Consider the following 24,973-nt stretch of genomic DNA (forward strand, 5'->3'; position numbering starts at 1 on the left):
GGAAGAAAAAAGGTAGACTGAGATAACAGACATAAATTCATTAGCTATTATTTACAAGTTACCATCTCTACCCTTTTATTTATTTATTTGGGGGAAAAGTTCTTTAATATAAAATAAATTTGCACATTTCAGTCAGTAGTGGGAAAATGACTGAACTGGGAATTGGGATCTTGGTTCTGGCAGTTTTTCAACGGCCCTGACAAATTATTTACCTCTAATTTACTCAATTAAAAAAAAAAGATACTATAAGGGAAAAAACAAACAACTAGCTATTCACACTAGTTATCCCTGAATAATTTTTTAAAATTATTTACCGAATCTCTTCCCTTCTCTTTAAATTGAGAAGGTTAGACTAAGTTACTTTCAAAGTTCTTTTCCAATTCTAAAAAGGATTAAAGGTATATTTTCCTAAAATGCGGTACTTATTTCCTTATTAACAGACAGTTCCATTTATAAGTCTATTTCTTGTAGACTTAGGTTTTAATCACAGACAACCTTCACTATGTTGTCTTTACTGCCCAGCAGCTGGATGTGACTGTATTTCACACTTATCATGGTAGCCACACACTGAATCTGAGGTGGACCTCCTTACTGAACATGCTTCCCCTCACCTGCTGTGAACCAGGAACTCAGAATGCAAAGCTCATGACAAATCAGATGTAAAATAATGCCATGTGGGTTCTAGTGGGAATCCAAGCATGTGGCTTATAACAATTATTTGCAGGTGCAGTGGACTTCTTTTGTTCATTTCTAGGCTGCAATAAATACTATAGAGGACTGAGGTTGTTGGCAATTTGACCACTGAATAAAAGATACAGTTTTACAGCCATAAAATAAGAATCATTTCTTTGAATTTATTGCACACAATCCAAGAGGTGTATTCATTTATCAAACGGGGAAAAAAGATTTAACAACCAAATTAAAAGAAATTTCAAGACTCTTGTGTGTAGAGCTTGACTCTGCTAATTAACAAATTAACTGCAAAGACATCCAAATACTTAGCATTATAGCCATGTACGTGAGTGTGAGTCAATAACTAAGGTGATTTTCATCTCTCAAATGCACTGTGTACCTCTTATACACCACTAATATACAAACATTGCATTTCTGCAAATATAATACAGCCCTCTCTGTGATATGCAGATGGCAGATCCTGTTGTGGCCAATTTGAAAAGGCTGATCTACTGTCTACTTCCACTACCGTTAAACAATCAAACGTCAGGGTATTTTCACTCCCAGAAGTTGCTAAGCTAAATCAGAGAATGTGTATACAATATGAGAATGACAGTTTATCCTAACCTTGTCTTCAGATATATATATTTAAGCGTACAAAAAGAAGTACTAGGTAGTTGCAAATGTGGAATATAATCGATTCATTCTATATCAAATACTTTTTCTCTGTGATGGAAGGGAATTATGTGAGCCCTAGAATAAATATATTGAGTATGTAGAGTATCACAGTAAAATATGGCTTATGTTTATCTAGCTGGAAAAAAATGGACTTTGAAATGACATTTAAATTAACTTCAGAAAAGTGAGGCACCTAAATTTTTTTAGAATTAAAATCCTAAATACCTTTGCTCCCCTAAATAACTTCTGTAGTGATTCATTTCTTTTTCCTTTCATGTGGATTTCTGCAGCAGCTGCCTTTGGTCTTATGGGTACCCTCCCCATTACATTCTTCCTGTTGCAGCCAGAGTGCACTTATTAAAATATAGATCTACTCATATCACTTTCCTGCTTAAAATTCTTCACTGGCTTCTCTCAAGACTAAGATTTCTGGGCAAGGCTGTGTCCTCAACACCTTCCCAAGGGTTTGGTGTCTCTTAGTCTACACACATGCTGCTTCCAGGGCCAGGTCAGGGATTTATTTTATTTTGGAGAGCCAGTTGCACACTGAATTAAACAGAGTTCACTTATGGTAAAAGTCAAGGCATGGTATTTCTTTTATCTTATATTAATGACATTTATTGCAGCTCAGGTGCATCTTCTCTGAGATGTTTGACAACAATGATCCACATTTTGAATGCTTTTAATTATCTGCTTCAAGATACTTATTCATTTGATTGGTATGTTTCAGGCATGTTTAAGCATAGGATCACTTTGATGATCTATGGTCCTTCTGAGGACTCCAATCTCTCTGGGTATTCTCAGGTGAAAGGGGTTAGAGTAGATGAAACATTCATTTTTTTATACTCTTAAATAGCATTCAGATGGTAACCACAGTAAGGAAGACGTCAATTGGGTGACTCATCTGACCTACAAGGTGGGTGAAGACTCCAGGTCTGTCTCCCCCCAAGGAGGAGTCTACCAAAGTTTCCCAACTCCTCTTTTCTAGGCATCTATAATTGGTCTAGTGACTGCTGTCCCCCTGTGCCCCTACGCCCCCCAAAAGACAGGCAGGAGCAAGGTATTATTTAATCAAGATTCAAGAGCCCAAGATTCAGTATTACTGGGAAAATTATGGAATTGGCAGAATTTGGAACACAGTCAGTCCAGGGAGAGGAAATCACTACTGGGAGGCCAGTACTCAATTATTTGGAAATTGGAGTCCATTCCAAGAAGCACAGTCAATGGGCTCTTGAGGCACCCAAGGGCAGGGCAGTTCCTGGAGCAAACAGGATAGAACCTGCTCTGCCCTTGGGTTGGGACTGGATTCTAGTCAGAACTGAGCCAGGTTGTATTTCCAGGATCAGAGAGGTACTAGGTGGGGAGTAAGCGGGCTCATTCCATTTTTAGGATAACAGAACTTGTTCAGTTGAGATGCGAGTTTTGTTTTGTTTTAAATTTCAGACGCACAAATGCTTTCCGAACATGACCAAGTTTGGTTATACTTAATATCTTCAGAACTACTGAAGTCAACCCTTGGGGCCAGGTGCCCTGACAGAGGCACTTATCACATGTTTGCTGAATGAATGAAAGGGAGGGTCAGAGGGCAGACAAAGGGGGCAAAGAAAAGAATAAGCTGCTTCTCCCTTCATCAGTCTCTTCTGCTCCATTTTTCCTCAGAGGCCAAGGCAGCTTGCTATAACTGACTCTTCAATCGTTAGAGAAATACAGATAACTCAAGAACTGATTCTTACTTTTAGATCTTCAAATTATTCTTTCAATTATCTGTTTCATGATAGCGGTTTTACAGAAGTTACCAGTGAAGCCTGGGTTTTTAGATTTAGAAGGCTTTACATCGTTTCCTCCTTCTTAAAAATAATAATAAAAGGATTAAATGGGGGTGGGGGGAATGGAAAGTATAGCATTTATTGTTTTTAAAAGAGGCAAACACTTTCCTTTTTTTTTTTCTCACTCAACTCTCAAGTGTTTCCCATTTTTCCTCAACCTTTGATTCTCAGAGTGACTTGGTTACAAGTACCCAAATTCACAAGCAACCCTGCGCTGGCATCGTAATTCTCTCCAATACCTGGTGACAGGAAGAAAACACCCTATTTTTTAATGTTTTGAACCACCTCATAGGACACTGATTTCCTTTAAATTCACAGAGCAATCATGTAATTGGCAAATGGAAAATAAAATGTATTAGGTCACTGATGGAAGTTTTGCTTTGCCTATAAGGTTAATTGCCGTATTAAAGGAAAAACATTGATTTCTGCCTTATATCACTGGAAAAATTCTGCAATGGTGGTTTGTGAAAATCTCACCTCCTCAGGGTTGCTGAGGTCCATGAGACCTACCATAATCAACCTGCGAGATGCTTGCTTAATTGTTAATATTTTGCAAACAGTTTGTGACCATTTAACCTTTCCCAACTAGCACCCTCTTTCCACACATGCCCCTTTCTAGCACCTTATCCTCTCCCTTCTGTGCCCTTCCCCTGATTACCCAGGGCTCCGTTACCCCAACGGGGGCAAATTCTGGAAGCAAGGACATTTCAAAGAAACAACTGCTGTCACATTCCATGTCCTCTTTATTAAAAAACACTCAGATGCTTATGTGAAGGGGAGGTGGAGGGGGGGTGGGGAGACTTCGAAATAAGGGAAAAATCTTTTCCAATGTTTCCAATTCAAGTTCTCAGGCACTGCTGAAAGTTTTCAGTTAGGGCTTTAAAAACATAAACATTGTTTATTACGACCAATTCGATGCCCAGCTTTACAAACTGTCTGGGGCTTTAATTGGGGGGTTTGGGGGAAAGAGGGGTTTGTTTTTTAGTTTTTGGGACTCTCCCTCACCTCCTTGGCCTTTGCCTCTCTCACCATGCCATTGCTGAATTCTGTGACTTTCTATGAAGTAATCAAATGGAGGCTTAGCTCACCTCATTTTTTTTTTCCTGTCAAAAAAGGAAATAAAGAAATAAAAATAACCCATAAGAAGAGGCGGCAAAATACCAAGTTCTGAAGCAGCCAACCTGCCTTTCTTCCCATGGTGGGGCCCGAAACATGGGGCAGGAGACAGTCCCTACCAAACAGGGGCCAGGCAGCAGTGGGGTTGCGGTGCCCATGGCATTGCTGGCCTCAGGCTGCAGCACTGGGAATCACAAAGGACCTTTACTCTTTACTTTTACAAAATGTGCATGATACATTAAAAGCAAGTTTTTATAGATGCAAATAACTTTTATTTATCAGCAAACAGAGCTGATATCAGGTCCTTAGAATATAAATGAAATGTTTTGTCTTTTAAAACAGATGATTAAACTGTGCTGCCAGGAGGCAATGCTTGACCTTAAATGTATTCAGAGCTTTTACTGCTTCATACCTTTGTTTGTGGCAGACCCATCTTTGATCTTTTGTTTCAGGGACTGTAGCACATTTTGCACTTGTTCAAATATGATATCTACTTTCCCATCATCTTCCAGCTCCATCCAGAACGTTTTTGCATCACCTAAAATAAAAATAAATGAATATCCCAAGAGCTTAATAAAAACACACTGTAATTTCCCTAAGGTACATGTTACATAAAATCTACTTGGCTTCTAAACAAAATCAAGATTCAATTGGTCTATCACTCTCCTTGAGGAAAAAAATGTTGGTCCTGTTTGTTTTCAAAGAACTAGAAATAAAGACTATGATCTAAGTATCTCACTTATTTCTGCTTATTCAAAAAATATATTGAAAATGTCTGTGACATTGAGTCTCGACTGGAAAACAGAAGGCATGGTTTCATTCTAGGGTGATAGTGGGGCATACATATAACTATACCAGCATTTTTAAAGTTTCAGGGATATAACTTCCACTGAGTATAGGAGTGGACGGCTTCAGAATGAAACATCTTAACAGTGTTGAAATAATTAAATGTCCAACAATATTACCTTGTAATAAGTCTTTTAGGTATACTTTTTAATAATTTACACACACAAAATAATGTTTAAAGTTTTTACAGATCAAGTTATAGAGATGAGCCAACATTCCAGCAAGCTAACACCTTAATCAAAATTTTCCAAGAAATAATCCTCTCAGACTGGAAAACAGAAATATTAGAAAAGTAATTAAAACAAATGGGCATGGGTAGTTCAGTGGGAGAATTCTTGCCTGCCATGAGGGAGACTTGGATTGATTCATGGCCCACACACAACTCCCAACAACCCCCCCCCCCAAGAAAAAAACAACAAATGGGCAAAAGCCAAATCTTATACTCACCATGTTCAAAGTCATAAAAATACCTAAAATTTTAAGCACAATTTATAAAATGTTAAAATTCACATGTAAAATTATTTATAAAACATGAAATAGGGACTTAAGCAAAAGAGAGGCATGATAACTGCATTTTAGAAAGGTCTCTTAAGAAGCGTCCAGGTTTGGGGGAGGGAGGGAATTAGTTTCCAGGAATCTATTCTTCTTAATATAAACTAAATCTAGTACCTCCAAGTTTGACAACCAAGCAAAAAATCTTCCTAAGGACAAAGGCCTAGTCTTCAGAGTTTCCAATTCTACTGGGAAAGTTCTCTTAACCAAAGAGGATCTCTGGCTAATTATAACTGCTGCCACCAAAATGGCCCCAGGAGGGGTGCTGTTTTCCTGTTAATGCAGGTCCACGGCCTACTATACAGGCCTAAGCTTATTTCTAATTCCCTATAGCACAGCTGAGACAAGATTTCAATATTTGAAACAAATGAGGTATGAAAAGAAAAAGAGATGAGAAATGGTGCTTAAGAGGCATTGGTGGGGCTGGTACACATAGGACCTGTGTGTTAGTTTGAGCAACTTTATTTTTATAGTGAAGGCTATAGAGTACCACTTGAAAGGTTTAAGTATTTCATGATGTTTCACAGAAAGCTCACTGAGGTGACAGTGGATGAAGAGAGCCAAGAATGATTTCCAAGTTTCAGACTCAGGCAACCATACGGATAGAAATGTTATTTACTGAAAGAGGGAATAATGGTAGCGGGACAGGTGTAAAATTCAAGTACGTAAAAGCTCAATGAACAAACTAGATACAAAGGCTCCAAAGAGAGAACAGGTCCAGAGATACAAATTTTGGAGTCAATAGCACAAGTGCTTATCAGAGCTACAGAGTAGACATGATTTTTTAGGCAGAATGTTTAGAATGAGAGGGTCTTCTGTAGAATACCAATATGTAAGGGATGAGCACAAAAAGAAAAAAAACCATGGAAGCTGAGAAAGAACAAACAGGTGAAAGGAAAAACCAGGAGGGGAGGATCTTGGGAATCAAAGAAAGTACAGGAGTAGTGATTAACAGTCTGGACTTTGGAGTTTAGTTGTACTCTGATTTTAATCCCAGCACTGCCACTTACTGTGTAACCATCTCTGTAAATGGGAATAACAGTCAGATTAATTCACATAGGACAAGTAACACACAGCAATTAGCAAAACATTTCTATATGTCATTTAACAGGAAATAGTCTTAGGTGAAAGGAATTAATCTCTGTGGAATTTTAGGGATCATTCAGCTTAGTGGGGAAAATAATTTATGAAGCAGGGCTTTCTCAGTGTTCTCAAAATCATTATGTTTTTCACTAATAGGTAAATAACAAAAGTCAGGCAAAACCATTTTTCAAAACACTTCATTGATCACTGTTACCATCTTTCCTTTCACGGGACATGAGTCAACACTCCATATCAGAGATGTATCTTTATTTGAGATGGACATTTAGACAGGAAAGATTTTGAATGTATACAGAAATAGCTTTTGGTAGCATTAAAATACACTGTCCCTTATGCCAGTCTTATTATCTCAGATAATAACTCTTGCTTGGTTTAATTTTCATATTAAAATGGCACTTGCTCCTCATCTCTTCTCCCTGATTTTTCCTTACCTTCTTGCTATGGAACCCTTTAGCCACAATAATATTACTAAGAAAAGAGGTAATCCTCCTTTCAGAAAACCAAAATAGATCTAGTTAATAACTTTTGTGAACAAAGAAGCTAAATGAGTATCATAAGAAACATGCAACTTTCACTTCAACTGTACATTGTATAGATGGTATCTACCATATAAACAATTTTATTTTCTTGCTCAGATCTTTTCTTCTTGTGTACTGTATGCATGTTTAGTTCTACAATAGAAAACTATTAATATTTCTATAGAAAATATTTATAAGATAAATTATAGCTGCTGTTACTTGTCTCCAGAATTGAAGAATACCATCTGAGAACTGTACTGATTGTCCAAACTTACTCTTACTTAGGCAAATATGACTCTTTATTACAAGAACATAGCCATGAAGCACAAAGTATAGTGCTTTGTAAATAAGGAAGCCAATTAAATGATACAGTTACACTATGCATCTCCCAATCTCACTTGCAATAGACAGTCTTTGAATATAGGCAATGCTCATAAATAACACTGATCTGATTTCATTTACTAGACATCAGGGAATATTTACCAAATACATTGATAATGACCTCAGACTGTGTGTGTGCATGTGCATGTTTGTATATGTATTTCCCTTGAGGAGCTTCAGATCATTCATCTAAAATAATTCTAAGGTATCTTTGAGTTCACGATCAGCAAAATGTGGCCTATGAACATTTAAGGGTCCCCAAACCCTTTCAGGGAATCTGTGATTGCCAAACCATTTTCATAAAAATATTAAGAATTTGCCTTTTTCACTGTACTGACATTTGAACTGATGAATTCACCAGTAGCAAAACTATTGGAGAATAAAATTATTGGTATCTTAGCATGAATCAAAGCAGTGGCACCAAACTACCAGCAAGTCACTGTATTTTTCACCACCAATTTCACTTGAGCATGTCCTTGATGAAGCAACAAAAATGATTACTAAAGTACAATGGCTGCCTCAAGGATTGTGAGCCGCAAGCTAAACTAGCCACTTTTATTTTATTCATGGAAAACCACTTTTACCTGAAGGAAACACAGACAAATGATGGTTTGCCAACTTGGGTATCTGGCACACATATTCTCAAAAATGAACAAAATGTATGAACCTATCACTTGAAAGACAAAACTGACAGTATTTGTTGCAAATGATGAAATTCAAGCTTCCAAGTAAAAATGAGAATTTCAGAGATTTTGTATCTGTCACGATCTGTATGATTCAATGAACCAAGATTTTCCAAGGACCACTGCACAGTGTTATAAAATCATACAGAGGTAAAAGGTCATTCAAAATATAAGACAGACCAATGGATTTTAATGTAACAGAGTGAAACAAGTTCATTGATATGGGTCAAATTCCACATTGTAGATAATCTATAAGAAACAGCCACTTGTTGAATTCTGGAGTACTATTAAAGAAAAATACTACAATTTTTACCAAAACCCATAAGGCTTTAAATCACAAAGAGTGAACCTTAATGTATACAACTAAAAAAAATAATTCATAAGGTTTGGGGATCACAGTAAGGAATGCAGACAATGACCAACAAATCCAAAGGTATTACAAACATAAGAAAACAATCTAATTGATTGGTTGGGAGGAAAAGGTATGGCTGACCTTCGGAAATAAGTGGAGTCTGTAAGACTAAAGGCAAAAGGAACTACCCATAAGTACTGTACTCCAGCTGATAAGAGTTGTTTTCCATGGATGTATGGGTTAACAATTTTGATATTGCTGTACAAGCATATCAGAATTGAACAAATACATATTTCGATGAAGGACGGTGGGAGGCAGGCTTCTCACTGCATTGGATTTTACATAAAAGCAAGGATCACAGGCTAAAAATGATCCATGTAGCAATGGATAGAGTTGAAAATACCAATGCACTCATGTTTAGCTTAATATAGGCTTAGATGGTTACATGTAGAAATAGATACGTTATATATATACAGATTAGTATGCACACATATATTTCCTTGCTCTGTCAGCTGAGAGCCTAAAAGCAACAACACCTCTGTAGTAATAAGTAGTTCTTTGTTTCTATCACTATACTCCAATTAAAGGAACCAGGCTTCATTAAAGAAATGACTGGTTGTAGGACTGTAGCACTTGTTCAGATGATCCTGGAACATTTTATAGTGCCAGAAAATAAGAGCTAAAACAAACAAACACAAATACCCTAAATTGATGGGTTTGTCAAACAGACACAAGGAGGCAACTGAAAGAGACTTCCAATGGCCAAAGCTTGAACAATCTGAGCAAGAAAATAAAGTTCTACTGGATTATAACTCAAAGCATAAATAAATATCCATGAGTCCATGCTGATATAAATAAATAAATAAATAAACAAATGTAGTAGAGACAAATCTCCTTTACAGAAGAATTCCAAATAATTCATATAGTTATTCCTCATGCAAGGAGGGGATGCATAAATCCCCACTCCTTAAGTGTGGGCTGTGCATGGTGAAATCCTTCCAGAGTACAGTATAGAAAGGGAGGAAAAAAGAAACCTGGCAACACTATGTTAGCCAGGTGATCAATTTCAACAGTGGTAAATCATGTTGATATCATGTATCCTGGAGAGATGTGATTGGAAATGGCACTTTACCTCTGTGATCTTATCAAAACTCATAACCCTAGTCTAACCATGAGAAAAACATCATATAAATTCCAACAGAGGGTATACTATAAAATACTTGACCAATGTGATGGTTTAAACCTCTATGTACCCCAGAAGATCATGTTCTTAAAGCTGATCCATTTGTGGGTGGGAACTTTTGACTAGTTTATGTCTGTTAAGGCATGCCCCAGTGGGTCTTAACCCTCTTACTGGAGTCCTTTATAAGAGGATGAAATTCAGAGAAGCAAAAAAAAAAAAAAAAAAGCATGGAAGCTGAGAAAGCCACGGAAACAAAGAGGAAGCCACTGAAGCAAGAAACTGAAAGCAACAAAGTCCAGAAGAGAAGGTAGAGGCCAGCAGACATCACCATATGCCTTGCCACCTGACAGAAGATAAAGCATTGCCTATTGATGCCTTAATCTGGACATTTTCAAGGCCTCAGAACTGCAAGCTTATAAGTTAAGACATTTCCAGTGTAAAAGCCAACCAATTTTATGGTATCTATATATTTTAGCAGCTTTAGCAACAACAACCAGTTAACACTTAAAGCTGTCAAGGTTGCCAAAAATAAGGAAGGTCTGTGAAACTGTCACAGCTGAGAGGTGCCTAAGGAGAAATGACAAATCTAAGGTGGCATCCTACTACATGGGATTCTGGAACAGAAAAAGACATTTGGTAAAAAATAAGAAAGTCTGATTGAATTACAGATTTTAGTTAAGAATATGTCAATATTTGGTTCATTCATTCTAACAAATAAACCATACTAATGTAAGATGTTAATCATACGGGAAACTGGAAGGGGGTATGTAGGAACTCTGTGTACTTTCTTAAAAAACCTATTTTAAAAATGTACATTAAAAAAAAAAAAAGGCAGGCCATGGTGGCTCAGCAGACAGAATTCTTGCCTGCCATGCTGGAGACCTGGGTTCGATTCCTGGTGCTTGCCCAACCAAAAATAAATAAATAAAATAAAATGTACATTTAAGAACTAACTAAAGAGTACTGATACACAATTATAAAGATAGACTTGGTGGCTATGTCAAATAAACCCTTAATTCCCTCTAATTCAGAAAAGCCACTTTGAATGAAAAATATTGAAAATTCTACAATTCAGTTACAATAATTCTACACACTTTTAAATAAAAAGTTTAATAACGCGTTCTTCAACATACCATTTTTTTCTCCCATTTTTTGGTGTTGTTTATAAATGTAAAGTTCTTCAAAATCATCAAAAGACTGAACCGCATGAATCACTTTGACTGGAGAATGTAACTAGAATCCAACTGTAGTCTCTATAGAAGTTGAAGTCCTCATACAAAATACATCATTTATACAACCCTAAACTCAATATTTTCTGATACTTGAATTTTCAAATGGAAACTGTGGTTGAAGAAATTTTCAGAAATGACCAAGAGTTCATGCATCTTCTTCAAGTGAATATTCATTGTTGCATCAGATCACTGACATCTTTTTAAAGTAAAAAACAACTCCAACTTTTGGTCCATAAATGCATGAAACATTCTATAAGGAAAACAATAAAGAATAGTGTACATTTGTAAAGAATAAGGTATATAAGAAAATTGTTATAACAACTCTATATCTTAAAATAGCATGAACCATTACAAAACAAATACATATTAACTGGAGAAAATTTGTAAAACATCAAAATTCAGTAAATTATCAAGGAGAAACAGTTCGTACTCACCCATAATCCTATCATCCATATTTAACATGTGTTACCATTTAGATAACATTTTTTAACAAACTATCCCCATCTTATAAACACTTTATTAAAAACTTTTAAAATGGGGATAACAAATATTAACTACCTAATAGAGCTCTTGTGCAGCTAAGACAATAACTTAGATTAATGTATAGCACACAGTAAGCACTCAATAAATACTAGTAATTATTCTTCTTTCAGCATACAATTTTAGAACACAATTTGTATTTTAGTAGGTATAATATTTTATAATCTTTCACTGAATAGATACTGTAGTTTCTTCCTTGTTATTATAACATAATTTTTAAGTGGCTGCATAATGTATCTTTTATGGCCAATAATCCATATATTAAGATATACTAAAGAATTTTTAAAATTTTTTTAAAATACCAAAAAACACCAAATGCAAACATTTTTAACTTTTGATGGTTCCATTCTACATATATAATCAATAATTCACAATATCATCACATAGTTGCACCATGATCATTTCTTAGAACATTTACATCTGTTCAGAAAAAGACAACAGCTAAAAATTCATACATACCAAAACCCTTACCCCTCCCCTTCACTGATCACTAGCATTTCAATATAAATTTATTTTAACATTTGTTCCCATCATTTATTTTTATTCCATATGTTTACTCGTCTGTTGATAAGGCAGATATAAGGAGCATCAGACACAAGGTTTTCACAATCACTCAGTCACATTGTGAAAGTGATTATTATTATATAATCATCTTCAAGAAACATGGCTATTGGAACACAGCTCTACATTTGCAGGCAGTTCCCTCCAGCCTTTCCATTACATCTTGACTAACAAGGTGATATCTATTTATTGCGTAAGAATAACCTGCAGGATAACCTCTCGACTGTGTTTGGAATCTCTCAGCCATTGACACTTTCTTTTGTCTCATTTCACTCTTATCCCTTTTGGTCGAGAAGGCTTTCTCAATCCCTTGATGCTGAGTCTCAGCTCACTCTAAGATTTCTGTCCCATGTTGCCAGGAAGGTCCATACCCCTGGGAGTCATGTACCACGTAGACAGGGGGAGGGTGGTGAGTTTGCTTGTTGTGTTGGCTGGAGAGAGAGGCCACATCTGAGCAAGAAAAGAGGTTCTCTTGGGGGTGACTCTTAGGCCTAGTTTTAAGTACGCTTGATCTATCCTTTGTGGGGTTAAGTTTCATATGAACAATCCCCCCAAGATTGGGGGCTCAGCTTTGGTTGTCCACACTGCTAGTGAGAACATCAAGAATTCAACTTGGGGAAGTTGAATATCCCCCCTTTCTCACCATTCCCCGAAGGGGACTTTGCAAATACTTTTTTATTCACTGCTCAAATCATGTCCTACTCAAGGTTCCATGTACTCATGCTGTTCAATTAAGCTGTCTACATAACTTGTATTAGGAAATATTCTAGTCAAAATATAAATTTTTACACTAAAGAATTTTAATAATAAAATTCTATAGGGTGGTGCGATTATGGCTGAATTCAGTGGCAGAATTCTCATCTGCCATGTTGGAGACCCAGGTTCGATTCCTGCCTGGTGCCTGCCCATGCAAAAAAAAAAATTTATAAACTATTAATTAGTAGTATAAATAAACTCCTACACTGGGCATTTAGGCGTTTTTTCTTTTCAGTTTTATAAATAATGCTGGGGAAAAACATGTGTTATACATAGCTACGATTATTTCCTTAGGATATCCATATAGAAATGGAACTAATAGGTCAAAAGGGCCCACAATTTTCAGTCTCAAGATGTTAGTCAAGCATATGGTGAATCATTTATTCTCTCATTTCCATGCCAACATAGAAATGCTAGATCTTTAAGAAAATAAAAAGATATAAACATACTGAAAACAAAAAAGGAAACTCTCTACAGGCCAATTCTGTGAGGCCTCTCTGGGGAAAGGAAACAGATGGGAAGCCGCAGAGGTAAACTGCCACTGCCACTACCATCACGACACAGTACACAGATGGAGAGCCTGCTCAGAGAAGAAGGCTGCATGGCTGAGAGTCACCAAACACCTGAGAAAGGCAATGCCAAGAAAGACATGTAACAAGTTCACCAAACTGAAGATCCAGAGAATCACCAGAGCATCCTAAAAGTAACTTTAAAACAACTGTTTTTGTGTTTAATATCCTCAAAAAGCTAAACAAGGACACCTTAACATGAAATAACATACAATTCTGAAAAAACAACCAACTGGATATCTCAGACATACAAATACAGTTGTTGAAATAAACAGATGACTGAATAAGGGAATGGACTCACCTGAAGAGCTAGCCAATTAGTGAGCTGGAAGACTGAGGTGAGAAATTCATCCAGAACATAGGGCAAAGAAATAACAAAATAAAGGAGAAAATAGAGTGGGAAAGAGATAAAGATGACCAAGAATTTCTCAGAACTGTAAAACACATAAGCCCTCAGACTAAAGAGCCTACTGAGTGCCAAGCAGGATAAAATTCATAATACATACCCCTAGACAAACTGTGGATAAACTTCAGAATATTTAAGGATAAAAACAGTCTTAGAAGCTTCCAGAGAGAAAATCTAGATTATCTATGAAGGAATGTGTGTCAGACTGGTAATTTGACCTCTCATCAGAAATGTCAGGTACAAAGTGTGAAGAAGTAAGTCTGGACCCAGAATTCAGCCAACCTTTCAATAGTGAGATTGAAAGAAATAACTTTTACAGACACAAATGGTATACCACTCAGAGACTCTCTAAAGTAAATAATACTTTATGAAGAATAATAAACCTAGAAGAAGGCACCAGAAGCAAAGGTCAATAAATCAATAAAGCATATTAATACTAAATAGGGATTAAAATGGGGTTTAATAATAGAATGAAACAAAAATGCTAGAAGATATCACCATGGGCGATTTGGGTTTTTCCTGGAGAGGAGAGCATGGAATTGGAAAAGTAAGTTATAAAAGATACAAAAGCACAGCATATAAGGTGACAAAAATAATGCCAAGCATGTCAATAATCACAACAAAGGTGAATGTGCTAACCTTACCTATTAAGGAACAGACTCTCAGATCGGATTATAGACAGAACCTATGATTATTATTTTTTTTTACACAAAACCTATGATTTTTTTATCTGAGACACACCTAAATCACACTAAGCATCACAGAGAGGTTGAGAATGAAGGGGTGTGAAAAGAGATATACCAACAGATAGAAGAAAGCTGACACATTAACACTCATATCAAACAAAACAGTTTCTTTAATATGATAGCCAATGAAAGAGACAAATATTTAATGCAGATAGAACAATTCACCACAAAGATCTAATATCCATGAACTTCTATGTACAAACAACATCACTCTGAAATATATAAGGCAAAACTTAGAACTACAAGGAATATGCCCAAATTCAAAAATTTTTCAGCAATAAAATAGGCAAAAAATCAGGATATAAAGGACTTAATGATAGATACATTAAATGCTTGACTTAGATGTACAAAACTCATACTCAATAGAAAACACTTTTTTTGTAAACAAATATGAAATTTACAAAAAATTGACTGTTCTAGACCTAAAAGGAATTCTTAAATTCAAAAGAATGATGCATATAGATCACATGGACCAAAATGTAGTGAAATAAAAATTAACAACATTAATGGTGACTAACCCTCCTATTACCTACGGAAATTTTAAAAACAAGTTTTCAAATAGTATATGGGTTACAGAGGAAATCAAGGTGGAAATTTAAAAATACTTAGACATGAGTAGCTGAAACATATCAAAACTTGAAGAATTCTGCTAAATAGCAAGGACAGAAATAGTTCAGCCTTAAATTAAATTTCTTCAGAAAATGTGAAAATTTAAATTATTAACTTACATTTTCACTTAGAGAAGATGGAAAAAGAGCAGCAAAACCAATAAAAGTAACAAAAAATCATAGCTGGAGAGAATTTTAAACACTTAAATGTTTAAACTGAAGAACTTCATACTAATAAATTTGAAAGCACAGATGAGCAATTTTCTAGGAATATATAGTTATCAAATAGGCTCAAGAAGAAAAAAATCCCAAGTAAATCAATAAATATAAAAAGAAATTACAACAGTTAAAGCTCATCAGTACTGCATGCCACACAACTCCACCTCTCACTCCCCAAATACCACGTACAAACAATTTTAAAGACAAATTCTACAAAACTTTGAAGGCACGGATAACGTCTTTTATACATATACAAAGTATTCCAGAGCAGGAAAAATATGAATCTACTCAAGTGTTCTTATAAGATTAGTATCATTTTGATACAGAAGAAAAAAAGCCCAAGGCCAAAAACGAAATGAATAATAGCAAATCGGCTCCAGCAGCAGACTTTATCCTAGGAATGCCCAAACAGTTTAATATTGCAAACTTTTCGTAATTACCTACACTAACAGGGAAAAACTGAGACTCTTAATAGATTCAGAAAAACAAAACAATTCAATAGAAGTCAACAACTTGTTGGGGGCAGTAGGGAAGGGGTAGAGAAGGACCCTTAGAAACTAGGAATAAAAGAGAATTCCTTAATCTGGATAAAGACTACCAAAATCTAGCAGTAAACGTCATTCTCAATGATGAAACACTAGAAGAGTTTTTCTAAAGTCAGGAAAGGAAGGAGGACACATGCATCACTGCTCTTATTCAAAACTGTTCCCAAGGTCCTGGAGAAACACAATGAAATATGAGAAATGAAGGACTAAAGTTTGGTAAAAAGAGAAAATCTATTGGGAGTACAAACAAAAACTAAGAAAAATAAAATAAAGTTAAAAGCCAAGCAACATGTTGGGAAAAAATATTTGCAAAAATATTTTAACAATAGCAATAAAAAGGAACATAGCCTATAGGCTGAGCCCCCAGTCTTGGGGTTTGTTCACATGAAACTTAACCCCACAAAAGATAGGTCAAGTCTACTTAAAATTTAGGCCTAAGAGTCACCCCCAAGAGAGCCTCTTTTGTTGCTCAGATGTGGCCTCTCTGTCCAGCCAATATGATGAGCAGTCTCACCACCCTCCCCTTCTCTGCGTGGGACATGACTCCCAGGGGTGTGTGTGGACCTTCCTGGCAATGTGGGACAAAGATCCTGGAATGAGCTGAGACTCAGCATCAAAGGACTGAGAAAAACCCTAGAATGAGCTGAGAATTAACATCAAGAGACTGAGAGAACCTTCTCGACCAAAGGGGGAAGAGTAAAATGAGGCAAAGTGTCAATGGCTGAGAGATTCTGAACAGAGTCGAGAGGTTATCCTGGAGGTTATTGCATTAAGTAGATATCACCTTGTTGTTCAAGATGTAGTGGAGAGGCTGGAGGGAACTGCCTGAAAATGTAGAGCTGTGTTCCAGTAGCCATGTTTCTTGATGATGACTGAACAATGATATAGCTTTCACAATGAGACCCTGTGAATGTGAAAACCTTATGTCTGATGCTCCTTTCAGCTACTATATCAACAGAAGAGTAGAACATATGGAATAAAAATAAATAATAGGGGGAACAAATGTTAAAATAAATTCAGTTTGAAATAGTGGTAAATGAAAGCAAGGGGTAAGGGGTATGGTACATATAGTTTTTTTTTTCTCTATTATCATTTTATTTCTTTTTCTGTTGTCTTTTTATTTCTTTTTCTAAATCGATGCAAATGTACTGAGAAATGATGAATATGCAAATATGTGATGATATTAAGAATTATTGATTATACATGTAGAATGGAATGATTTCTAAATGTTTTGTTTGTTAATTTTTTAATTAATAAAAAAGTTAAAAAAAAAGAATATAGAATTTAAAAACAAAAACAAAAACACACACACAAAAAAGGAACATAGCCATAGGAGAAGAAGAGATAGGAAAAAATGTCTCAAGACACACAAAGAACTCTGTAAATCTTTAAGAAAAAGATGACCCAAGAGAAAAACAGGAAAAAAATTTTAAGGAAAATACAAAAACCCATATAAATGATAGCATATGAATAGATGCTCAAACCTCCCTAGTAATCAGAATGAAAATTAGAAATGAATATTGTTTTTATCCAAAGATGGGCAAAAATTAAGATAATATCTAGTGTTGGTTAGACCATAAGGAAACTGAGCTTAAATTACTGGTCCAAGGTAAAATTTAGTAGAGCTATTTTGAAGGCAAATTTGGCATTATCTATTAAAACTATTAATGATTGGAACTCAAAACCAAGCAATTCCACATCTCAAAGATGCATATATCCTTGAGAAAATAGCACAGTGGACAGAAAAAATGTCCAAGGATTGTTCCTGCAATATTGTTTGTAAGGTGAAAGACTGCAAACAACCTAAAATCCATCAAGAGGAAAATGGCAAATAAAATGTGCCACGGTAACTACTTGTTGAAGAGTGTTTTGAAAACTATTGCTTTTTTTCTTCCTTTGTTTTGTATATATGTTATATTATACGATTTTAAAAGTTAAAAATTTTTTTTAGGAAATTCATGGAAGCAAGAATTACTTCTAAAGAGAGGACATCAGCATGGTAGTAATAGCAAAGTAAAATTATAGCTACAACTTCACTTTGTATTTTATATATAGAACTGACTTTCTAAACTGCTGTAGAATATTGATCAAATAAACATATTTTTTTAATTAAAAAAAAGTGCCATGAAACACCACGGAGCATGTAAAAGAAATGAACCAGATCTAATGTGAATAAATTGTAAAAATATTATCAAATGAAGAAATCAAGTTACGGAATGATACAGTCTGACACCATTTTCATTAAAAAAATGACAAATACATACATGCACCTACAGAAAATATGTAAATATAAAAAAGGACTTGAAGGCTCTCCTCAGTCTTATGTGTGTGGGGGGGTGGAAGAAGGGGAGGGTTGAAGGATTGCGGATTGTATTTAATCTACAAAATTTTAATTTAGTGAAAAGAATATAAAAGCGTACTTAATTTTAAAATTGGATATATGCTTTTCAAAAGGAGATGGTCCATTATAAAGCCTTCTGGAGCACACTATTTTTCTTTTTTTGCCTTCCAGAAAAGGTTCTAGGAATTTATACTTCCACCTACAGTGCTAGCAACCTCAGTAACAGCTTCATTTACAGAACACAGTGTTGTTAACACCTTCCAAAAATTTAAAAGTAACAATTTATAAAAGTAAAAGACGTTTCCTGAAGGGAATTTGCAAGATATAGTAAAAACATAAGGAAGAAAATCTAATCACCCACAACTTCATCATCCAGAGATAAACAGTATTCATATTTTGGTGTGGAACTGGGATTAAGAAATGCGTTCATTTTCTACCCTGCTCATTCTTTGTTTTTCATTTTGGCAGAAAACTCACTTAGCTGTTTCGTTTCAATTTATAGTTAGGGTTCGTTTTCAAAAATAGGTTCTTAAGGAACCGTGATATTTCCACTTAACTCCTTATATCTGAAATAACTGTGATAATTAACATTTATTGAGTATAAGCCATGAGTCAGGCAGGCTTCAAGACACTTCACATGCTCTTATTTAATCTGCATAAGATGCATGCGCTGAATTAGCCTGCCTATTTTTCGGATAAGGGAACTAAAGCAAGTCATAGCAAGTGACAGACGAAGGAACCAGGCAGCCAGGCTTCAGAGCCTATTTTCTTGAGGACTCCATTCCCCCTTTGTCCAAGTTACCTCTCGGGCCTGATTCATTATCTATATAGAATTCTTGCAGGTGTCCACTGCCGAAGAGCACAGTCAATTACATACGGTTCCTCGGTTTACTTAATCACTTATTAAGTGGTTGATCGTGACGCCATGATTTCACAGATCAAGGGGCACGTGTAGTCTTACCTGCGAAATGGGTCTGTGACTTAACCTTCAAGTTCTGCATGTGGCTTTCTAACTGCGGTGCACTTCCCGCAGCCTCACGTTCCCGGGTGCTTAGGAATCTCCTTTCGTTAGGGCTGGGAAGAGGGATGAGAATTCGGGGCGCCCGCAGCCCTTCTCCAGCCTGGCACGGCACGCTGCTGCCGAGAAGAAGGCAGCCAGACCGGGTACGGCCACCGCTCATACGGCACAGGGCTCGCGTCGTCCCCAGGTGACCGGAGCCTTGGTCCCGGGGAGCCGTCGAGGGACCGGCTGCACCGGCTCCACTGCCTGCCCCACGCCGCCCGACGTTCCGAGGGCGAGGCCGGGTTCCCCCGGGGGTCGGGATCCTTCCTCACTACACGCCAACGGACACCCCACGGCCCGGGACTCAACCTGGGCAGTAAGCACCTCACCATTTACAAGCCCTCACCTCGGCTGACGGAGGGGGAAGCACGCAAGCCCTACACCCAGGTCAGTTGAGCGTGCCCCCTCAGTGAGAAGAACCGTACGCCAAAGCTCCCCCGGCCGCAACCTCTTGGCCCGGAGCCTATTGGCTGCACACCTCGCCGCGTCCCCGCCTCTGAGGCCCCGCGCGCGCAGCGCTCACACCCGGCGCGGTCCGAGCGCGCCACCATCCCATTGGCTGCCTGTGCTCTCGGATTATCTCGCGATCTTTGGCTGAACCAATGGGATCGCCCACAGTCGAGAGGCCGGCATTGCTGGAGTGGTGGCGCAGCCGTTTCCTCCGGTAAGTGTGTAGCTGCCATCTTGTGTGTGGCTGGACTGGCCTTCTTGAGGGTAGAGCGCTTACCCGTCGGCTGGAGGGCGTGAAAGGGATCCTGGAGGGAAAGTGGGGAAGAGAAGGGTGCTGCGGGAGGAGACCCAGCGCCTTCTCGCTTGCTTAAGAGAAAAGGTTTCCCTCACTTGCGCGTGAGCCCTGGCTTGCGAGTGTGAGGGACAGTGGTGTGGGTGGGGAGCCCGGGCTTTGGTTTGTCGGCCTTGGCTCTCAAGCTTTAGCATCGATTCCTTGACTTCAAGGTAATTATTCCAGTCATATTGGTCTCAGAGAGAGCCTCACATCTAGCCCCTCTACTGACAAAGGAGGTTGGCTGAGGGGCCATCTGACTCACAGAGAAGCCAGGCTGGGAGTGGACGGGCAGAGGGGGATTTCTCACACGAGTCTCGGCGTCGAAAGGCACTTCGTCCTCGCCTTCGTGTGCCGGGGAGGGTCTGCTCTTCTAGTCCGGCTTCCCGTCTGTCACTCCTTGGGTCGCTAGAGCGTCTGCGTCTGCGATTGGGCAGACTACCTTCCGTGCGTCCATCCTTCCTGCAGCTTCCTTTTGTTAAAAGCTGCAAAGTGGCGGTACGCGGAAGACTGGAGAAACCAGGGAAGTGAAGGGCGATTGGTGTTAATGCTTTTATTTTTCTGATTGTGATCTCTTGAAGATGTTTAACTCTAGGTCCGCCAGGGTATGCTTTGGTTGCCTCCTTATGGGACCGGAGTGAGGCTTTTGTAAAAAGGCAAGCAAGCCCTTGTTCTTTTTTTAAAAATTAATTTATTGTGGCTACTAAAACTTTTTAAAACATTTTTTGTTATGGAATATAACATATATACAAAAACAATAAATTTCAAAGTACATTGTAACAAGTAGTTATAGAACAGATTTCAGAGTTTGGTATGGTTCATAATCCCATTTTAGTTCTTACTTCTAGCTGCTCTAAGATACTGAAGACTAAAAGAAATATCACGTTAATGATTCAGCAATCATGTTCGTTTGTTAAACCCTAACCTTTTCTGTATAACTTCACCATCACCTTTGATCTTTCTATCCCACTCTTTAGGGGTATTTGGGCTATGCCCATTCTAAGCTGTAGCTAAGGTATTACCTTAAGCTGTACAGAATTGCAAGACCTCTTTCCCAGTTCTAGGCTCCATGCGTTTAGGTTGTTTAACTGAACAGGCTAGATAGGTTAAGTTAGATTGTGTGCTACATAGGTTTTGGATGAAATAAAGCTGTTTTCCTTTGGTCTCATTATAGTAGTTGAAGTTCTAACATACAGAAACTGCCATCCTTTACCCTGATTTCTGATTTACTTTAGTCGTAACCAGATCACCTTGGTTCTGATCTCTAATTGAAGCCTAATCTCATTTTGGGCTTCTTTCACAGTTCTTTGTATGTGAAATGCTGACTTTCAGAGCTGCAGAACTCTAGTTCCAAGTTTTAGGTGTCATATAAGTACCCAAAGTTCCAGGGAAATACTGGATTGTACACACAAAGCACAGCATCTCTGAATTTAGAAATAAGACTTAAAACTCAGAAATAAATGTGACTGTTGTAAGAGCTTACAACCTAGGCCCCAATTTTCCTTATAAGAATTTTCTAAAAGAGGCTACAATATTTGTCCTTTTGCTTCTGGTTTATTTTGCTCAACATAGTGTTCCCATAGTTCATTCACTTTGTTGCATGCCTCATGACTTCATTCTTTTCTGTAACTGCACGATATTCCATTATATGTATACACCACAGTTCACCTTTCTGTTTCTCAGTGTACCCTTGAACCAGCTCTGGCCATTGGGTACCATGAATAATGTCGCCATGAACATCAGTGTGCTAATGTGTATTTGAGTCCCTGGTTTCAGTTCTTTTGAGTATGTTCCCAGCAATCAGGTTGCCTTTTCATATGATCTATGTCTAGCCTCTTGTGGATCTACTACATTATTCTTCAAGGGGGCTGCCCCATACTGCTACCTGTCTAACATTGAAGAGGTGTATCTCTCACATTTTCTCTAGCATTGAATCTTTGTTTATTTTGTATCTGTAGATTTTGTTGAAATCTATTTATATACCGTATATTCTATCCAAAATAATCAGTGTTTCACAGTATTCTCTGTTAGTTGTACAATCATCGCTCTCAAATTTTAGAGAATTTTCATTGTTCCAAAGAGAAAAAGTGACACACCCACACCAAAGAAAAAATCCCAAACTCCCCTGAACTCTTGTCCTCCCCTCTAGTATTGTTGTGGCACTAGTGATGTATTCCAGTTAAATACAGATCATAGCGTGCAATACATAGATTTCCCCATATACAAGTGTCTTTAGCCAACCAATTGAACTTATTTGGGAGATTTGTATTAACAACTTTGATTAGTTCCAAATTCTGTCTTCAGTGTTTTAGTTTGGTCATTTAGTTAGACGGTATTTTCTTGCATCTTCATGTGCTTTGTGATTTTCTGCTACTTTTGAGGCATTTGTTTATCTTGATAAGGTTATTTTGAAAGTTGACTTCCCTTGCTCATCTAAGATTTTGTAGTTGCTTGGGTTTGCGTTGAAGGTCTCCTTTTGCACTTGGTTTGTCAGTAATTCCCCACCAATGCAGGAAATACAACTGTATTTGAAGATCTGTTAAAAGTTAGGCAGATAGGCAGTTTTCCACTCTGCTCTTTCTACCTATTCCCAGCAGATGGCGGTCTTGGGCCACCTCTTCCCCTCAGGCCTGCATCTCTCCAACTAAGCTTGCTGGGCAGGGACCCAACCAGGTGCAAAGCCAGTTAAAGCCACAGCTCTTGGTGTACCGAAAGCCACCAACCCCGGGGCTGGGAGGTGGACAGTGTGCACTTTCAGAGGAGAATCTGCTTCTGGGGATAATGGGTCTGGTGTTCCCCAGGCTCCTGTGTGGAATAACCTTGGTCTGTGGGGCCGAGTAGTTCAACTACCTCTGCCCACAGGCAGCCGAGGAGTGCCTGATAGTTCTGTGCAGCTTGGCTCACTCCCTCGTCCCCGCCTCTCCTGTGCACGCCTTGAGCACTCTGAGCCTCTGGAGAAAGGTTAGAAGCAGTGGGACCCAGGGAGTCTCTTTTGCTGTCCAGTTGTCAAGGTCAGCTCTGTGTGACCCCTCCTCCTGAGGAGAGGACCCCTCCTTAAGTCTCAGCCAAAACCAGGTGCCCACAGTAGCCTGCCTCCGGGGTGAGGATGGGCACTGTGCTCCACAAGGTCTCTATGTGTGTAGGTGTACCAAGTCTGCTGGCTTCCAGATTCATGATGGAAGCTCCTGGCTGCAGAGCTGAGAGGGAAGACCCCTCAAGCTGATACAGTGGTGGGAGTGCGGGAAGATGCCATTCTTTCAGCTCCTGCTCCGGTCTGTGCGTCGTAGCATACTCCAGATGTGGTTAAACTCACCTGTCCTCTCACTCATAAACTTTTCCACTTTTTCATTCAGATAATCCCTAGATAATGTAGAAGTCCCTCTCTGGTCATGTGTACCCTGGAATTGCTGTCTCAGTTGTTTGTCTGTCACTTCTCTAGTTGTTCCATGGAGCAAGGGTAAACTCAGCATATCTTAGTCCACTGTCTTCCCAGAAATCCTTATTCTGCACTTTTATATAATTATTTTAAAATAGTAAATGGGGTAAATATTTTCAGGTTTTTCTTTGCATACTGGGTCCCCTAGATTTCATACACTATAATCTGAAGAGCCCTAGAAATGTTTTAAAATGTCATTTTGGTGCGAACTATAAGTAATTTTTTAAAACTTTTTTTTATTTTATAGTATAATATATATACAAAGCAAAGAAATAAAAAAGCAATAGTTTTCAAAGCACTCTTCAAAAAGTGATTATGGGATAGATCCCAGAGATTGTCATGGGTTACCATATGATCCTCTCATATGTTTCCTTCTAGCTACTCCAGAATATAGGAGGCAAGAGGGCTTAAATACTTTTTTATCATCACGATCGACTTTTTTTTCCTTCTTTTTTTGTGGACAATAACATATGTACAAAAAAGCTGTAAACTTCCAAGCACAGCACCACAATTTGTTGTAGGACATATTTCAGACTTTGACAGGGGTTATAATTTCACAATTTTAGGTTTTTACGTCTGTCTGCTCTAAAATACTGGAGACTAAAAGAGATATCAATTTAATGCTTCAGCATTCATATTTATTTGTTAAGTCCTGTCTTCTATGTATGGTTCCACCATCACCTTTGATATTCCCATACCTCTCATTGGGGTTGTTTGGGCTATGGCAATTCTAAATTTTTGATATTGGAAGGGTTTGTCACTGATACCAGGTAGGGAGATAGAACTATCTGATGTTCTGGAGAGGCTAGGCTAGGTTTCAGGACTTATCTGGACCAGGGACCCATCTGAAGGTTGTAGGTTTCTGGAAAGTTACTCTAGTACCTGGAACCCTTGTGGAATCTTATGTATTGCTCTAGGTGTTCTTTAGGATTGGCTGGAATGGTCCCAGTAGGGGGTTGGCAGGTTATCATATGTAGCAAGGTCTACCTGTAGCTTGCATAAGAGCAGTCTCCAGAGTAGCCTCTTGACTATTTGAACTCTCTCTGCCACTGATACTTTATTAATTACACTTCTTTTCCTCCATTTGGTCAGAATTTAGTTGTTGATCCCACGGTACCAGGTCTGGATTCATCCCTGGGAGTCCTCTCCCATGTCACCAGGGAGACTTTCACCCCGGGGTGTCATGTCCCATGTAGAGGGGAGGGCAATGATTTCACTTGCAAAGTTGGGCTTAGAGAGACTGAGGCCACATCTGAACAACA

The 24,973-nt window shown here is 38.0% G+C and overlaps 2 protein-coding genes across 5 annotated transcripts in view; one reads left to right on the top strand and one right to left on the bottom strand.

Annotated features, from left to right (window-relative positions):
* SETDB2 (SET domain bifurcated histone lysine methyltransferase 2) overlaps positions 1 to 20,769 on the bottom strand; it is a 95,931-nt gene extending 75,162 nt beyond the window's left edge. Inside the window, exons 1-4 of one of the 2 annotated variants that reach the window (XM_077158188.1) lie at positions 20,586 to 20,766; positions 19,393 to 20,249; positions 11,042 to 11,390; positions 4,705 to 4,830 (exon numbers count right to left, since the gene is read on the bottom strand). In XM_077158188.1, the coding sequence (XP_077014303.1) occupies positions 4,705 to 4,830; positions 11,042 to 11,057 (142 nt within the window). In that variant the 5' untranslated portion in view covers positions 11,058 to 11,390; positions 19,393 to 20,249; positions 20,586 to 20,766. Of the gene's footprint in view, positions 1 to 4,704; positions 4,831 to 11,041; positions 11,391 to 19,392; positions 20,250 to 20,585 lie in introns of both variants that reach the window. The other variant, XM_077158187.1, reaches the window with a different exon arrangement.
* Positions 20,082 to 24,973, top strand: part of CAB39L (calcium binding protein 39 like) — a 247,816-nt gene continuing 242,924 nt past the window's right edge. The window contains exon 1 of one of the 3 annotated variants that reach the window (XM_077158197.1): positions 20,082 to 20,158. In XM_077158197.1, the coding sequence (XP_077014312.1) occupies positions 20,097 to 20,158 (62 nt within the window). In that variant the 5' untranslated portion in view covers positions 20,082 to 20,096. The remainder of the gene's footprint in view (positions 20,159 to 24,973) is intronic. The other 2 variants (XM_077158199.1, XM_077158203.1) reach the window with 2 other exon arrangements.

The sequence above is a fragment of the Tamandua tetradactyla genome, chromosome 4, assembly GCF_023851605.1.
Source record: "Tamandua tetradactyla isolate mTamTet1 chromosome 4, mTamTet1.pri, whole genome shotgun sequence".
Taxonomy (NCBI): Eukaryota; Metazoa; Chordata; class Mammalia; order Pilosa; family Myrmecophagidae; genus Tamandua; species Tamandua tetradactyla.